The sequence below is a fragment of the Cibotium barometz genome, chromosome 8 (assembly GCF_041138505.1).
Source record: "Cibotium barometz isolate CiBa-2024 chromosome 8, ASM4113850v1, whole genome shotgun sequence".
NCBI lineage: Eukaryota > Viridiplantae > Streptophyta > Polypodiopsida > Cyatheales > Cibotiaceae > Cibotium > Cibotium barometz.
Window position 1 is genome coordinate 5,608,223 of NC_141053.1, and position 19,213 is coordinate 5,627,435.

At 48.5% G+C, this 19,213-nt stretch overlaps 1 protein-coding gene across 1 annotated transcript in view; it reads left to right on the forward strand.

Annotated features, from left to right (window-relative positions):
* The first annotated feature begins 390 nt into the window (after positions 1 to 390).
* FTSH12 (FTSH protease 12) overlaps positions 391 to 19,213 on the forward strand; it is a 208,898-nt gene continuing 190,075 nt past the window's right edge. Inside the window, exon 1 of the mRNA XM_086801201.1 lies at positions 391 to 1,191. Within this exon, the coding sequence (XP_086657327.1) occupies positions 586 to 1,191 (606 nt within the window). The 5' untranslated portion in view covers positions 391 to 585. The remainder of the gene's footprint in view (positions 1,192 to 19,213) is intronic.

The window sequence follows — 19,213 nt, forward strand, 5'->3', positions numbered from 1 at the left end:
AGGCACGCATTTCCTCTTAGAGCCCTCCGCCTCCTCCGTTTCTTCTCTTCGACACTTCATCTCCTCCTCAGCCTCTGGTTCCCAGTCCCCCCATCCATTTGATCCCTTTTCATACCCCTGACTCCACGAACTAGTTGGATTGGCCATGCAGGGCCCGAGTCATCGATCACCCGTCGACGTACGGGTTGCATACGCTTACGCATGTGAGATAAATACTCCACTAACCCACTCTTCCTAATCACTTACACGTGTTGCTCACTCGCTCCGCCAAGGGTTTTTTTAAATAAATGAAAGTCTTCAATAATCAATTAATTTTCATTTTTTTAAAGCTCAAACATACTTTAACATGCACACACGTACACACAAATATACCACGCCACGCAAAGGGCCCTTTCTACATGGAAGGCTCAAGGCGCGTAAACATATCAATCAATTGATATCCACTTCGTCATATTTTGGCCAACAAATTTTACTTTGGACTAATCCAGAACCCTGAACCCTATCACACACAGGAGCTGCAGGGGGTGGGGGGAAAGATGGCCCCCGCCTATCTCAAGTTTTGAGAAGTAATTGTTAACAAAAACTATGGAACCAACGGCATTGCGCGGGGATTGCCAGTGGTCGCTAACATCTGTTGCTCCTCACAACTTTCTCGATGGCTTCACCAGAATACAATGCGTAAGCAGGCTGACAAGAAGGAGACAGCGACGCTTTACAAGCACTTTAGTTTCTCCCAATACTGCACATATCCGTTGGTCGGAGTGCAGGCACAGGTTGCACGCTAGGGCAAGTGGAAATGATAATGCAGAAGAAGTACATCAACAGAGCAATGGATTACAGAACGCAGATGGAGACGACCAACAGAGCATTGGCGGCAGAGATCGCCAAGACGGGCAGGTGGCGGTCCTTACATCGTTCAAGCATGCCCTGGCATCAGGAACACATCGCTACATGCACGAATTTCAAAAGGAGCTGAAGACGGAGGCAGGTCTGGATGTAGAGATTGTAAGAAGAGCTTATCTTGCATGCCTTGCCTACATTGAAAGGAGGCAGCAGGAAGTGGCTCCCTTATTGCTTGCATCAAAGAGGAAAGCAGATGAGCTTGTCTCTTGGGCGGCAGAATTCAACGACATCATCTGGCAACGACTTTGGCCTCAGTTTGTCTCGTGGAATCACTTGAAATTATGGAAGGTATGTGCTGGAGAGTGAGAGTGGATTGGCAACTAGGTGAAGCTATGACGATGAAGTTTTTATTTCATCAATTCTTGCCTAAATCATTTCCACCATTAAACTATGCATATAGGCTTTGAAGTTGAAGCTTTATTGCATTTTTAAAACTTACGGATTTCTCAACTCTTGGGAGTGCTTGATCTTAGTGCGAGCTAAGGTTTTAACATCAATATAGTAGCATCGATCCCTTGCACCATCAGGATGAGTAAATCAAACTAGTTTGGCCTGGGTGATAATGTTTACAACAAAAATTTAGTGACCAAAAATGAAAGATATTTTACATTCTACAAGACACCATGACATTGAATGGTTCTAGTGAGGCATCTTAGAGCAGAGTGCTCGCCTTCGCCTTTCTAGTAGTGTGGTGATAGTACAACAAATAATTTTCAGCACTATGTGGAAATATTCCAAGAATGAGCTAATTTGAAAGGCCATATGTTGCCTAGGTTTTGCCTATAGGAGTAGAAACGAGCATAAGATCAAAGAAACAAAATTAAAAGCGTGCTACATGCGTAGAGAGAGAGAGAGAGAGAGAGAGAGAGAGAGAGAGAGAGAGAGAGAGAGAGAGAGAGAGAGGTACCTATGAAGTTTCGTCATCAGTACATAAAGTTCCGAGATCAAGGTACCCACGAAGCCATTTGGCTAGACGAGGATTTCTTTCAAGAGTACCTTGAGTTGTTGGCGGACTACTTTGGAAGCCATGAACTTGCCGCCAAGCTAAGGAGGAGGGAATGCCACATGCACTCTGCACATCAGTGCATGGTGACAAGATGGCTCATCATCAGTGCATCATTGTATAGCAGTACCCTTTAGGATATGATTTCGTCGCATGCCGTGGTCCCATTGTAAGCCCAGTATGGGATATGTCAAGCACGAGCTACGTAGGTCTTTCCTCAGCCATAGAGTGTTAGTCCGTCAGTTAAGTCTCTTAACCCACTTGAAGAGAATCATTCATGCATATAGAAGTTAGTTAGAAGCCTTAGGGTTTGCATTAGAAAGCATTCATGGCCTTGCATATGGCCATACGCATTCCAAGCATTTATTTCATTGCATAAAGCCTAAGCTAGTAACCATTTTACCCAGTCGATAGCATTTATGACCAGTCGCATGTAATTCAGCAGCGTTTGCATTTATCTAGGTCGGATTCATGGAGGACAGGCCGACAATCCTTTAACCCAGCTGACTTGCATCCATATACACTATATAAGCATGTGTTAGCATAATCCATTTCATATATCATCCACATTGTGAAGAAGCGCTTCAGTCCATCAGCCCTTCTTAGTCTACAATAGATTCTAGCATTCCTATCTTCATCGTTTTCTTCCCATCCTCTTGGTGAAGGAAAACGCAGGCATATACAGTCCCTCATAGTCATAGAACAGTTCCCAATTTAGCTCTTCTCGCAGCCACAGATTGCAGTCCTCTTACAGCCCCTTGGAAGAGTGCATTGGCATCGAGATTGGTCATCATTGGTGCTTCTACAGCAGTGTGTAGTCAGCCCATTGTTTGGTCTTTTGAAGGTCTTGCGTTTGGCTTATCTACAGTCCCAAAGTCAGTCGTGCAGTCATTCTCTTCAAAGAAATAAAGCAAATACTCTCTCATCTCTTAAAGCTTGAAGTGATAAAGTGGATTGCTAAAGACTCATGAAACTCAGGATACAGAAGGTGGTCTTAGACTTTGTGTGAGAGGATTCTTCATTTGAAAGAAAGAGCACCAAAGCACAAACTGTAGAAGGCCGGAAACAATTGATTATTGCTGAAAATGAGCACGAGGAAAGCCCGTAGGTGCTTAACAAGCATAAGAGTCTGTTGCTACAGCCAATGGTCTCTAGCAGATATGCAAGAATGAGATGAAGAGTGAGGGGAAGGGTGAGAACCCTTATATATCCGTCCAGAGAGCGGGTCGGCCAATTGTAGCAGGCCGATAGCTGTCCAGTAGCTTAAAATGCTATAAAATGCCTAAAAAATGGTATAAAAATCCCAAATAATATCTGCCAAATATACCAATGCAAGGCCTCATAAAATGACCAGTACAAGCATGAAAAAAAGGTGATGTAGACCCTCTGGAGATGATATATTCCTACACCTCCTCTTCGGCGCCAGAGGGGCGGTCTAATACCAGCACGTTGAAGTAACACCTCCAAAGTAGCTCTCGGAAGTGGTTTGGTGAAGAGATCAGCCACATTGTCCTTGGTAGAACAATAGGCCAGCCAAAGAAGTCCCAACTCGATCCAGTCGCGTACAAAATGATAATGCATCTCAATATGCTTGGATCATCCCCGTATCACAGGATTCTGAGCTAGAGCAATATCACTGTGAGAATCTGAGAAGATGGTAATTGGGGAAGTGTCAAATGCTTTAGAATTTGATGAATCCAAAGTGCCTCAGTGGAGGAGAGAAGGTAGGATTTATACTCAGCCTTAGTGGAAGAAGCAGAAACAGTCGTCTGCTCTTGAGACTTCCAAGAAACCAACCCAGTACCAAGCATGAAGCAATATCTAGATGTAGACTTCCAAGTATTAATGCAGCTTGCCCAATCAGAATCTGTGAAACCAACCAAATCAACATCACTGGAATAAGTGATGCCATAATTTGAAGTACCTCGAAGATAATGAAGAACTCTGAAGGTTGCTTGCCAATGAGACCTTCGAGCAGCTGATGAGAACTAGCTGAGAACACTCATTCATAGTAGCAACAGAACGGGAACGGGAACGGAACGAAAGTCCCATCAGGGGATCGGGAACGGGCCACAGGGAGAACGGGAACGAGGGGAAATGGTAAGGGGGAACGAGAGAGAAAGAGAGAGGGAAAAGTAAGTAGCCTTGCTGCCTTGCCTTGGAAAGTAGGAGTCGAAGTCTAAAGAGACTCTCGAGAGGAGCCCACTCATGACTCAGAGCTGTCAAGTACGCACGCCGCACGAGACTAGGAAGTATGCGAGGAAGCGACAATAGGGTACGTCTTTCAAGGATATCCACAGGCAGCTCGCGATAGCAGGTACACTTTTCCTCTTTTTTTTTTTTCTTGGCCAAACATAAAAAACGTTCCCCAAAGGGGGAACGGCAGCCAGACGTTCCATGTAACCGTTCCCTCACGTTCCCCTGGCCGTTCCCATTCCAAATCGTTTCCCCATCCACGTTCCACCCGGTTTAGGCATCTCAGCCTTGGGGGAACGCGTTCCACCGTTCCCAAGGGGTGTAAACGGCGTTCCAACTTCCCCTGCTACTATGCACTCATTGCATAGGAGATATCTGGACGGGTGTTGGCAAGGTTAAGCAATGAGCCAACAATTTGGCAGTACTTTGTGGAATCCACCAAGGGTGTATCATCCTCCTTGGATAACTTGGCATTGGGATCCATGGGACAAGAGAGAGGTGTACAGTGTGACAACCACCCATAAAGTGAGAGTAGCTTCTTCACATACTTCTGCTGAGAAATGAAGATATAGTCATCTTTCTGCCAAACCTCTAGCCTCGGAAAATAATGAAGAAGGCTGAGATCAGTCATCTCAAATGTCTCTGAAAGCTTAGACTGAACCTGTGTGACCAACTCAGTATCTAAGCCAGAAAGGATAAGGTCATCAACATACAAAACAATGACACAAATATCCCCATCAGAAAGAACTACAAAGAGATTGTTGTTAGTATATGCCCTCTCAAAGCCAAGTGATAACAAGAAGGCATCAATCTTCTGATACTAGGCACGCGGGGCTTGTTTGAGACCATAAAGAGCCTTCTTTAGAAGATACACATGGGTGTCTTGTCCCTGAATCACAAAACCAGGAGGCTGCTCAACATAAACTTCCTCCTCTAAATCTCCATTTAGAAAAGCAAATTTCACATCCATCTGGAACACGGGCCATCCGAAGTGTGCAGCCAGAGCCAAAACAATCTTGATGGTGGTATACCTGGCTGTAGGAGCAAATGTCTCATCAAAGTCTTCACCTGCCTTCTGAGCATATCCTCGAGCAACAAGGCTTGCTTTGTACTTATCCAAAGTACCATCTACATGAAACTTGTCTTTGAAAATCCATTTCATTTAATCACGCGACGATGTAAAGGCCGTGGCGCCAAAGACCAAGTGTGATTCCTCTTAATAGAGGACATCTTTGCTTCCATGGCTTGCCGCCATTGCGGCTGTGAAAGAGCCTCCTCTGGACTCTCAGGCTCATCGATCTCCTGGAGAGAACTCATGAGAGCATAATTCATTGTGTGATGAGATGTGGAGGTCCGAGGGCCGAGATGAACGGCGAGGTCTAGGGGTGGTGGTAGAGATCTGGTTATGGATCTATGCATCAGTGAGGCCAGAACCTCTAAAGAGTTACTGAACCCACCGAGGTAGGCCAGCCTTCCTCTCAAAGCATGAAGAAGAAGAAGATCCAGTTGCAGTAGAGGACTCATCTGATGCTGCTGGGAGAGGTGATGAAGTAAGCACTGATGGGGGTAATCCTGGTGTCAAAGCAAGACTCGTAGAGGGATTGGGAGTTGTAGAAGCTGGTGCAACAGGAACAGGTGGCTGTAAAGTACCAGCTGGCACTAGAGTTGCAGGAGGAGGAGGAGGAGGAGGCGGCGGCGGATGTGGAAGAGGTATAAGATCACTAACATCCGTTGGGAATGGATCATCCAAAAAATCTGTAGATGTATCAGGCATAGTTGCATTCCATACCTGTACTCATTGGATGTGTACTTTCAGTACTTTCTTGCACCACTCCATATGTACTGCACCTTGTACACGGATAAAGTCTTCGTACGAGATATGAGGTTCAATGTTCGACACTTATTTGGCCCGTTTTAGTCAGTGGTCATTGCTTAGTAGTTAATAGATTAGTTTTATTTTAGTATTACCATTGTCTTTCATGCTATTTTTGTATGGATGCTGGATATTTCTTATTTTACACACACACACACACACACACACACACACACATATATGGTACGTGTACTTGTACTGTACACGTACCATACCGTACCTAAAGTACTCAACTACTATGGTATTAGATTCAGAGGATTCAATGCCAAACAAGCTCTCATCAAACCGAGCATCACAAGAAATGATGATGCCATCAACCTCCGGATCCCAAAAGCGGTACCCTTTGGATCTCAAACTGTAGCTTGTGAAGATCATCCTCTTTGACTTTGGTGCACCGTGCGAGTGTGGTCCTCTTCTGATTTGGGACATGCACATAAGCAACACAACCGAAAATACGTAGATGAGAAACAGAAGGCTTGTGTCTTGTAAAAGCCTCCTGCAGGGTCATCCCCTCAACCGCTTTTGTGAGAGAGTGGTGAATGAGATAAACTGAGGTAGCCACAGCTCCACCCCAAAAAGCAGGAGGGAGACCTGCATGATGCAACAAAGAACGAGCCAACTTTTTAATGGTCCGGTTCTTCCATTCCATAACTCCATTCTGCTGAGCAGTGTAAGGAACTGTGGTCTATTGGTGAATGCCCTATGACGCAAGGAAGTTATCAAACGGTATAAAATCGCCACCATTATCAGTCTGGGGAAAAGAAACTGTACCGCCGGACTGATTTTCCACCATCGCGATCCAAGTCTTGAAACTGGCAAAAGCATCTGACTTGCGAGCCAGAAACCATACCCAGACTCTGCGAGTGTGATCATCCACAAGAAGGAGAAAATATCGAGGCCCTCCAAGAGACTCAACCTCCATGGGTCGAGCAAGATTTGCATGTATAAGCTTTAGTCTTTAGGTTGCTTGATGAGTGGCCTCCTCTAGAAACGCATCTCGATGATGCTTGCCCATCATGCAGGATGAGCAAATGTGTGAAAGAGACCTGAGCTGAGGTAGTGCTGGAACATGTAAAACATCATGTAAGGTGGCAGAGGAACCCAAAGAAACATTACCAACACCGGTGACATGAAGCGAAGAGTTGTCGCCGATACGAACCGAAGAAGAGAGAGTCTAGTAGTCCTCCAAGATATGGGCTTGATTGGTCATGTGGACAGAAGCACCACTATCACCAACCCATTCCACCGGTGACATGAAGCGAAGAGTCGTCGCCGATACGAACCGAAGAAGAGAGAGTCTAGTAGTCCTCCAAGATATGGGCTTGATTGGTCATGTGGACAGAAGCACCACTATCACCAACCCATTCCACCGCTTCAAGTGTGTGACTGACCTCTTTTGGAGAAGTCGTCGCTGTGATCATGAGGAGTAAATCCTGTGAAGAAGTAGATGAATCTGTGACTGCCATGTATGCAACTTTGGCAGATCCCTTCTCTCGAACTTTGTCCTTGCCCTTGTCTTTGGTGTTGTCCTTGTTAGATGCTTTCGAAGCATCTTGGGCTTTATACTTGGCTTTGGCTGCCTGAGAGTCATCTCATGACGAGCAAAGCAGCGAGCCTCAGTATGATTTGTCCTGCCACAATTATCACATTCATTGCTTTTGTCCTTGGACTCCTTTGAATCCTGTTTACCCTTGCCTTTGCCTTTGCCTTTGCCTTTGCCTTTGCCTTTGTTGTTGGAGGTCCCTTTTCCACCTTTGCCTTTGCCCTTGCGCTTGTCAGAGGCAACAAAAGCAGACTCCGACTTGCCTTTTCCGCGAAGCATGCACTTGTCATGGAGATAACTCACGAGTCACTACTTCCTCAAAAGAGGAGAGAGGATCACGGAAATAAATATTATCCTTAAAAGAATCAAAGGAAGCAGGCAATTTACCAACAACAAGTTTATGGATGGGATTGTTGATGGTGCTCGCGTACTCCTCAAGCTGTAGCTTGATACGGGTGAACTCTCCAATCTTCTCAATCAAGTTATCTAACTCATTGATTGTAAGCTTCTCCAACTCCTTCATTGCCTGGATCCCTTGCTCCCCCCCAAGTGGTTCTTCTTCCCAATCTTTCTTCTTTGAGTTTCTCTCATCCAGGTCTTTCTGTCAAATCCCCATAGGATCTCCTCGTAGAACGCTCCTGGTACAAGACTTGAAACCTGCAAACAAACGAAACAAACATGACGGAGGTGCAGGTCTGACTCACCTCCCAACCTTGACAGTCGTGTGGGCAAGCCCACAAGTCTTGGCTGTCCCCACCGAGCCACGAGCTGAGCTAACTAGATGGACGTACCGACCAATCTCTACCTCATACGTCCCATACTGCCACGAAGCTACCCTCGTGGGCCTCGAGATTGCTACCGGCCTCGGCTGCATGAAGCAGGTGCACGTCTGCACTAGATCCAGGCTCCTGACCATAGAGCTCTCACAAAGACATGCGAGACTATATGACTAATGACTAACCTTGGCCACCCTTTTATAGGCTCTTGGCCGGTTGTCAGGCATCCACACTTGGGCGCCTGCCCGTCCATACTTGGGTGTCCACCCGTTAGTGTATCCCTAACTCAGCTCGCCAATCAGCCTGCCTAGCTCCAAGCTTCCCAAAACCTCGAAGCTAGTCTTGTGTGCGTGTAGCACACGGTAGATACACACTGTGCACATGACATACTTCCCTTCCTCTAAGAGCTCACTCCTGAGCTCACTAAAAAGCGAGGGTAATCTCTCTGAAGAGTTGTAACACGTGGAAGCTCTGAGAGTCTTCTTTCAGCCCTAAACACTCCTGGCAACATGCTGATGCAAAATGCAGATATGGAGAGAGAGTAGAGAGAGAGAGAGGTGCTGGAAATTCAGTATATTTCATATAGTACAAAAAGGATACTTTGCTACAGCCCTAGGCTGCCTTCATAAAAAGGTGTAAACACCCAAAAATTTGGTCCTACTATAGGACTCGTACTGACCCAATCCCTAGGGGATTGAATGAAAAGAATGTCGAGCCTTGAGTGCCTTTTATAGGCCCTTGGGAAAAGAGAAATGCTGGCCGACCAGCAGTCGGCCAGCCGACTGGCTAATAAATCCCAACATGCTATTATTTGCAGCCGCCTTGCCATGTCTGGATGCCCCTTCAGCCGCCTTGGTTTCTGGTACAGCCGACCCCTCCTGGAAGCAGTCGACAGTACCCCTTTTCATGCAGCCGACAGCATCCTGGTATTCTCCAAGTCCCCTCTAGCCAATCTGCACTCTGTGCTCCATAACCCTTGCTCTAATGGTCTTTTTCTGGTTACCTCTGCTGGAGAATCTCTGAGAATGTCTATGGCATATTCATGCACATGACATCCCCCTCTGCTAAACTTGATGACGAGATTCCAACCTGTTCTTGGATGACTATCATCATCGCACTGTATTCCCGGAGTCCCTCTGTCATCCATCCATCCCCCACAACCCTTTTCTCTGAAAGCCCAGCCCGGTCTCCAAAACCACTCTATCTCAGAATAAGATCTATGCATTTGTTCCATCTAGTCCACAATCCATTCCTGCCCTGACTCTGAACACTGTCTTGGTTTGCATTCCTGAGAAATGAGTCTAGCACTCTCACATCACCCCTTGGAGGATAATCCTCCCTTGGGACCGTTGCCCGAGAACCTATCTGGCGCACAGGACTACCATCCCCTCTGGCTTTGTGGAACACCACCAACAAACCTCTTGGGAGCTCTTCTCGATTCTGTATTCCTTGCCTTGGGCTTCGCATCTGTGTACTTTCCTGTACCTTGGACTTGTACACCGTCATATGGGACTGATTCAGTGTCTAGCTTTGCTGAGCCTGATGCTCTGATACCAATGTAACACGCGGAAGCTCTGGGAGTCTTCTTTCAGCCCTAAACACTCCTGGCAACATGCTGATGCAAAACGCAGATATGGAGAGAGAGTAGAGAGAGAGAGAGAGATGTGCTGGAAATTCAGTATATTTCATATAGTACAAAAAGGGTACTTTGCCACAGCCCTAGGCTGCCTTCATAAAAAGGTGTAAACACCCAAAAATCTGGTCCTACTATAGGACTTCTACTGACCCAATCCCTAGCGGATTGAATGAAAAGAATGATGAGCCTTGAGTGCCTTTTACAGGCCCTTGGGAAAAGAGAAGTGTTGGTCGACCAGCAGTCGGCCAGCCGACTGGCTAATAAATCCCAACATGCTATTATTTGCAGCCGCCTTGCCATGTCTGGATGCCCCTTCAGCCACCTTGGTTTTTGGTATAGCCGACCCCTCCTGGAAGTAGCCGACAGTACCCCTTTTTTTTTTTCCGAGAAAAGATCCTTCCATTAGTTATATAAAAACGCCCGTAGGGCTACAAAAGATCCTCTCCTGCTCACAAGAAAACAGAGCAGTGAACAAAGCAAGGCAGCTCGGGAGACTCTCCCTAGGTGCTGAAAAGTACAAGCATCAGTACAAAGAACTGAGGGGCTAAATCATACAATAGGAGGGGGGAAAAGCCAAACAGGTGGCCTGTAATGCCAACGGGGGGACCTCGCGTGTAGGGTATAGAAAGGGCCGCTGCGCCAGGTGGGTGAAAGGCCTGGCGCCGCAAGATCGCCTCATCCGAGTCGCCCCGGATGCGGTCATACTGTCCTCGCAAGGTGTGGATCAACTCCTGCCAAATCCCCTGTACAGTCTCTGCTGGTGGCTCCAGTCTCCCCTCAAAGGCCCTGAAACACCGGGCCCTCCAGGTGAACCAGATGGTGAGGTTGCTGAGGAGCTCCCATCGTAGATCCCTCTCCTGTGTCCAGATGGCGGACAAGAAATCCGGTGAAGGAACAAGGCGAGGCTGGCCCCTAATGAATTTGATGGCCTGACTGTCCTGCTCCATCTCATAGCCCATAGTAGGCCCTGACGAAGTCGACCAAGCAGCGGCACCTCACGTATACATACCCTCTGGAGAGAGGGGGGCTAGAATACGCAGCATCCACAGCCAAATTTGCTGCGCCTGAGGGCAATCCCATAGGCAATGTCTTTGTGTCTCCATAGGGTGGCCGCATCGAACGCAGGCCGCCGGAAGACCGCTGTAGACAAGCCAGGTGCCAATTGCTGAGCCCCTGTGGGCGACCAGCCACTGGAAAGTCGAGATCCTACGGGCTTGTCGACTAGCCTAGAGCCGGGCCCAAAAATCCTCCAGGAACTCCTGTGAGAGTCCCTGTAGCCGCCAGTGCTCCGTTGCAGCTGGAGAGACCATCCTCCCCGCCGTCAAAATATGCCGCCCCAGCCGAACAGTATACTGGAAAAAGGTGATCTCTGTGGCCTCAAGGGATGCATAAGGATCATGCCACTCGTACTCCCCAGGGTCCCACTGTAGCCGGGCCAAGGGGCGCGCTGCATATGCCCATATGCGCCAATCCGGGAGCACATCTGCAGGGTTTGGGTCGATATGCCACTTCCGAGAAGCGGCAGCCACTACCCGTATCCTCTGAAAGGTGCACTCTGCAACCAAAGGCGACTCCACCTCCCATCCTGAATCTCATAGTAGAGGCATCTGCCATCCTCAGTGCAAGCTCTGACAGCAATCAGGATCTCCAACTGTGTAAAGGCTCCCATCCATCGTGGGGCCACAAGCTCGAGAGATGTGAACCACTCCTCTGTGAGTGCCTCTTGAATGTCATCCCTCATAATCAACCCCCCTCTGAAGTGACTCAGCCTCTCCACCTGGATCTCCTCTAGGAGATAGCAAAAGGCCTGCTAGTCTCCAAAGCTACGTGCTGGGCCTGTTGCCAAAGGTCCCCAGGCTAGACGAGGCCGAGAACCCATCATGAGACCCTGCTCTGTGCGAACCGCTGGGCTCCAGATGAGCGGCTGTCTAGCCCGCTCCTCAACACAAGAAAGAGGTCTCTGAGAGAGCCCCGGTCTCAGCAGCTCCCAAGCTCTCAGCAGCTCCCAAGCTCTCACGATGCTCAAAGCAAATCTGTCCTCCCAACCTCTACTGAGGCCTGTCCTCCTCATCTCTATGAAGATCCATTGAATCTCTGGTGCCCAAGTGCCCCCTGCTGGGGGAGCCCGAGCCTGCAGCCGCTGCACAAGAAGCTCTTTCCAAGGCTCAGCGCTTGGAAGCAGCCCCCGAACAATAAGCTTCCCCAATAAGGCTCTGCTCTGATCGACTGGATCTATAATGCCCAAGCCTCCCTGGGCCAGCGGAAGTGTAATAATTGCCCAAGCAACCTTTGCCCGAGCTGACTGATCGTCCCGCCCGGACCAAAGAAAGTTCTTGATCAGCCTCTGCACACCTGGCTGATGCAAGAGCTCGAGAAGATCCAGCAAGACGTAATGTACCACATGGTCGCTAAAAGCACCTGATTTGCCACCACCACCCTCCCAGCCAAGGATAGCCGAGCTGTACTCCAATACAAAAGTTTCTTCCGAATGCTCAGAAGAAGCGGGGCAATCTGCTGCTCAGGTGACAAATCTAGTCCAATCTGGCATCCCAAATATCGCACTGCTGTGCCAGGAGGAATCCATCTAAAACCGGGGTCTGGGCTCCATGCCGGAGTGGGAGCGCTACTGATCCAAAAGGCCATTGTCTTGCGCCAATTGATCAATGCTCCCGAAGCTGCACTAAAAACCTGGAGCGACTGCTCTGCCCGAAGAAGATTGGCCTCCTGGCCATGCAAAAATAAGGCCGTGTCATCAGCAAACTCAGCATCGAGCAGGTCCTCCCCCCGGACTGGGAGCTGGAGTCCTCTCAAACCAACCTCCTCTGCCGTCAAATACATGCTCATAGCCTTAGCAAAGAAGCGAGAGGACACCCCTGACTGACTGATCTGGTCAGCTCAAAACTCGGCCCCCGTCCTCCTACAAACAACACCTGGCTACGAGCTGTGGAATACAGAGCCGCCACCCCTCTAATCCAACCTGGCTCAAAGCCCAGACGAAGCATAGTGCCCTCTAGGAAACCCCAATCAACTCTATCGTATGCCTTCTCAAAATCGAGAAGCATCACGACCAAGTCCTCACCAAGAAATCTAGCTCGGGCCGTCGCCTCCCAGAAGGTGAAAATGTTGTCAAGGATACTACGCTCCTTGAGGAATCCTGTCTGGGTGGCATGAATCAACTCCCCCAGGAAGGGCTGGATCCTCAAACTCAAGGCCTTTGCCAAGACCTTGTAGACAGTATTGAGGATCGTAATGGGTCTCCAATGCCGAATATCATCTGATACTCCCTCCCCCTTGGGGATAAGAAAGATCAAGCCCTCTGAAAAGCTTTGTGGCATCACCCCAGTTTCCAAAACATACTGAAAGCCCCTGCGGAGGCCTGGTCCCAAAAGGTCCCAATAGCGCATAAAAAAGGCAGGTGTCAATCCGTCCTCCCTTTGGCAACTATGGCGCGGCAGGACCCTCAAGGCCTCAGCAAGCTCAACCTCTGAAAGAGGCTCACCCAGAACTGTACGCATACGATCTGTGACCCTCCTCTGCACATGGGCCCACAGTCTGTCTGCAAGCATTCCGAGCCTCAGTGGCTGGCTCCGTTGAGAGCAGGTCTCTATAGAACCCTGTGGCAATGTCTCTGATCTCCCCGGGCTTAGTAACTACCGATCCGTCCGGCCTCCCAAGCTGACGGACTCCTGCTTGAGCATGGCGGGGTCCAGTGATCTCAAAAAACTCCCCAGTCACTCTATCACCAAGCTGCGTCCACTGAGAGGCCTGGCGACGATAATAAAACTCATGTCTCTGCTCCTCTGCCTCTCTAACCTCCTGGCGTGCCTGGCTCAGCTGGGACGCCACCCACTCACATGCAGGCTGCTGCTCCTGAAGGCACTGAAGCGAGGCAAGGCTGCGTCTCAGCCGATGCTCCCGCTCATGAGTCTCTCTCAGCCGAGTGCAGAAAAGAGCTAAGCTCGATGAGTCCCTGGGCACACTGGCTTGCTGCATCCTGGTCAGAGCACTGACTATCATGCCAGATCCTCTCAATGTCCTCAGCGAGACTAGGATCTGTAAGTACCCTCTCTGGGATCCTCAACTGCAGGTTGGGGCTCTCGTGTCCGCTCCTCAAATGTCAAAATAACTGGTGCATGGTCTGAAAATGAGGTGCCAGCGAGAATGCCAACGGAGCCCCCTCGCTCCCCTAACCAGTCGCCCACATAAAAGCGATCAATCCGTGATAGATTAGTCCCTCCCTGTCGGCGATCCGACCGAGAGAAACTAAGACTGTCCTGAGAGCGGGAGAAGACCCCATGCTGCCATGCATCAGTGATCCTCAGTGACGTGCAAAATCGCTCCCAAGCTGCAAGCTCCGTGCCGTGCACTGTAACATGACTGCCTCCCACCCTATCGACCAGGTCCTCAAGCATGTTGAAGTCTCCCCCGACACACCAATGTGCGGCCTCTAGCAATGCATCCGTAACCTGGGTCCAGAACTCTGTTCTGGCACTAGCATGGTTGGACGCGTAGACGTTGAGAGCACGCCCAAGAGCTCATCATGCATCCTCAGAATGACATACTGTGCTCTACCAGGCACAATGATCCCTCGATCCACAATGGCCTGCCGCCATACATCTGCAATGACCATGCATACTCCTCCCTGTCCACCCAAAGGGCCAAACCCTGCAGACCAAAAGGTGTCCCATCTACCAGGCATCACCGAACCATACCTCTGGATCCTGCTCTCATCCAAGTGGTGCTCCTTGCATCATCAAAATATCAATACTGCCACCAACCAGGCATCTCTGCAGCTCCTGCCTCAAGCAACCACGATAGCGTATATAATGTGCTCCGCCAAGGCCCTGTACATTCCATGAGATGATCCTCATGGATGACCTGCTGAGGTGGATGCTGTCTCAGCCATACGACGGGCCTTCGCAAGCGGCTTGGACGGAGAATAGTCCCCATCTGAGCGGCTACGAATCTGCCCACCCGGTGTGCTGCAAGAATCACGGATCAGGCGCCAGTGGGCTGTGTCCCATGGCGACTGCCTCCCGCTCAGACAAAGCAACCTCGTGTATGCATACATATCCAGGGTCGCGTGCTAAGTCTGTCACTATGCGAACAACCAAATGACTAATCCCTGAGGCATCCACACTCCTGGGATCCAAGAAAAAATGAGCCAACTTGCATAGTCGGCCTATCACATCTGTCACCTCCAGATCGCTCACATGGTGGGAAAACTCAACTGCCTGAGTCTTCAAAGTGCTAAGAGCGAGCTCCAGAGTCCACTCCCGGTCGCATGGGCCACAAAGAGGGAACAAGAAGGCCACCGTTGACTCAAGTGTCTCCTCCCCGCGGGCTGGTGGTATCACTACATGAACTCGGATGGGTGCTGGCTCATGGGGGTCCTCTGCTCCAAAAAGCCATGTGAAGGAGTAATCAAAAGCCTCCGAGCGCTGTCTAGTGCCGAGGCGACTCAGCCGACTGCGGATAGATGATATCCGTGAAGCCCGAATCGGCATGGTAAGTCTCATCTGCGGTGCTCGATCAAGGTCGGCGCTCAGAGCCTCCGGATTGTAGGTGAACGCCAGGGGACTGCCAGGGCCTCCCGGGGAGCTGAGGCGGGCGGGGGGGGAGGAGGGGGAGGCGATGGGGGTGGAGAAGGAACCGCTGCCGAAACCGGAGCGGGGGCGGGAGGTGGCGAGGTTGGAAGCGAGGCGGTAGGGGGGGGCTGTTGAAATATACAAGTGAATAGGGTGTGTGTGGGAACAAGCTCTTGGATAGAGGCTGTAAAAGAGGAGATGTAATTGTGAAAGAACCTGTGAAAAGGTTAGAAAAATCTACTGGGAGAGAATAATGGGTAGCATGAGGGAATTTAGGAGTGTGGAGATATTCTGGGAGATATTCAGGGAAAAGAGAAGAGGTGGAGAGAATCAGGCAAGAGGTGGAGATATTCTGGGAGTGAATCATGGAGAAATCAATGGGATTTGATGCTTGATGTAAACTCTATAAATTGAGGCATAGTCCTAATGAGAATTTGCTAGTTTTTGAGTATCCATGCCTACATTAATCTATGTGCTAATTATTCACTAATTACGTCTTAATCATTTGCTAATCACTTTGTTAATTATGTTGATTCTAGTGTTTGATCCACCATAGCTCATCATTTTGCTCAAATTTCAACATGGTATCAGAGCTTTGCCTAGAATCAATTAGGATTATGAGCCCATTAGTTAATTAATTAGGATTAGTAGATAATTAGCAAAAAAATCAAATTTTTAGTGAGTTTTTCACCTTCCCCTTCACCCCCAGCCAGTGGAGGACTCCATTCCTCTTGCACAGTCAACATTAGTTCTTGAGCTTTTAACACAAGCTAGCTAACACTCTTAGCTTCATGCTCAGCAAGACGGCGCATCAAACCGCGTAGAAACAAAGGAGAAATCACGAAAATCGCTGGCGCCTGTTTTTCTGAGTGAATTGGACATTGCAACTTCCACAGATCAAAGCTCTCTAATTCCTCTTAGCCCAAGGGGTAATCAAGCATGCTCTACAAGCTGGTGAAGACAGAAATCAATTTCATCAAGTCTACAGTGAGATCCAAGCTCTTCATCAAATCTGCAGGTGACTTTGGTAAAACAGAGATTAAGCTTTCAATATTTGGTCAAATCTTGTGTTTCTTGGCTTAATCCTCTACTAGACTCATTGCTATTGATGCCTTTGAAAGCATTTGAGCTCATTTGAAGTGGAAGGCACCAGATCTGGACTCCCCGCATACTCTGTTTTCTGCACACAAACCAGAGCATTAATTTGCTAATCAGTGATTAATCAATGCTAATCACTGTATTTTGGTGCAATTGAGGGTTCAAATTAACCATTAGGTATCTGATACAGATCCCTAAAGCTTCATATTGCAAATCGGAGTTGGTTTGATACTCCAACCATCCCGTACAAATTGGTTACCTTTAATTTAATGTAATTTCTGGTGATTTTATGCTGATAAAATTGTTGTAATCATCTATTAAACACCAGATTGAGTTGTAAAAGGGTAGACACTGCCCTTGAATCTTGAATTTGGATCAAGAGGTAAGACCCCCTTCACATCACCATGAGTTCAGCACAGGAAATAGCCAAATTTAATGGGGAACAGTTTTATACATGGCAGACAAAAACCATGTATTTGCTGATGAGGAAAAATCTGTGGGGATTAGTTGAAGGGAGAGATGAATGCCCAGAGAGAGGGGAAAATGAGTGGAAGAGTAGGAATGAAAAAGCATTGGGACTTATTGCACTCAGTTTAAATGATGAAATCATTCATCACATCATAGGGATACAGTGGGCAAAAGATGCATGGGATGAACTCAATAAATTATTTGGTACACAAGCAAAAAATTCCAAGATAAATCTATTAATGCAATTCTACAAATTGGACATGAAGGAAAGTGAACCTTTAATCACACACTTGAACAAATATAAAAGCATTAAGCAACAGCTGGCAGCTATTGGCAAAAAGGTAGAAGATGATGAAGCATTAGCTGTACTTTTGAAGAGTGTGGACAAAGGAGATTATGAAAACATTGTAGCAACACTAAAGAATGTACCTGAATTGAAGATACATGAGATAGAAGGAGCTCTACTGGAGCAAGAGAGCAGAGGCAAAGAGAAGAAAGGGCTCGACTTAACAGCAGGAGATGAAAAAGCATTCTTCACCCGAGGAGGATTCTCTCGAGGACGAGGACGAGGAAGAGGCAGAGTAGGAGGGAGGACCTTCACTTGCCACAAATGTGGAAAGCCAGGACACATGGCGAGAGACTGCTACAGCAAACCCAGTGAAGAAGGAACGACATCGGCAAACTTCATGGAGGCTCCAAAGGAAGTGGAGTCGGATCATCTTTTCTGAGAGAGAGAGAGAGAGAGAGAGAGAGAGAGAGAGAGAGAGAGAGAGAGAGAGAGACCCCACAACCCAATGTAACCTGCCCCAATAAAGTAAAACCACCTCTGAGCCACCGATGATGTAGGCCAAGTGGTAGATGTATGTGTGAGCACTTTAGTCAAGGTCGCGGGCACTTATAGTAGCCTTGGACACATAGAGAGAGAGAGAGTGTCAAGGACTATGGAGTTTAGGGACTTGAGGCACTGGTCGCGGGCTATCAAGTAAGAGGGAAACTTGATACAGGGTCCAGGTGTGCTAGGATTATTCACTTGAGGGGAGGTGTTGAAATATACAAGTGAATAGGGTGTGTGTGGGAACAAGCTCTTGGATAGAGGCTGTAAAAGAGGAGATGTAATTGTGAAAGAACCTGTGAAAAGGTTAGAAAAATCTACTGGGAGAGAATAATGGGTAGCATGAGGGAATTTAGGAGTGTGGAGATATTCTGGGAGATATTCAGGGAAAAGAGAAGAGGTGGAGAGAATCAGGCAAGAGGTGGAGATATTCTGGGAGTGAATCATGGAGAAATCAATGGGATTTGATGCTTGATGTAAACTCTATAAATTGAGGCATAGCCCTAATGAGAATTTGCTAGTTTTTGAGTATCCATGCCTACATTAATCTATGTGCTAATTATTCACTAATTACGTCTTAATCATTTGCTAATCACTTTGTTAATTATGTTGATTCTAGTGTTTGATCCACCATAGCTCATCATTTTGCTCAAATTTCAACAGGGACGGGGGTGGGGGGAGTGAAGGAGGGGGTGTTGGCATCTCCTGGTCCTCAGTCGTCGCAGGGGTCTCCTCCTCGAGGGGAGCAAAGGTGTTCCTCACGGGAACCCAGTGATGCTGAGACTGTGGTTGCTGCTGCATCGGTCTCTGGGCGTGCTGCTGAGGCTATCTACCTTGACGGCGCCCCTGTCCAAGCTGCCAATCCGAGGTCTTGGTGGCCTGAGCAGGTGTCCCGGAGGCTGCCTGCCGAGCCGCATCTGTGGACGTGCCATCAGGGGCCTGCTGCTGCGGTGAGGGTCGGGGTCTCCTGCGAGGACAGGCCTTGGCCAGGTGGCCGACCTGCCTGCAAATAAAGCACTGGTTCGGGAGCCTCGAGAACTCCACTCTCAGATCAATCCATCCCCCCCCTATCCTAGGTAGCTGAATGACCTTCGGAAGGGAGGAGATGTCAGGGACCAACACTCTGACCGACGGTAGCCCAACTGCTCTGGCCACCACTAAAGCTGCTGTGGGGCTAGTCTCTAGCACCGAACCCACCAATGCTCCTAGCCTAGAAAGGAGCGGCAGGTACTCGCGGCGGAGTCCAGGGAAGCAAGCTGTAACATGGAAAAGGCTCTCTTCCTGCTCGGCCGCTGTT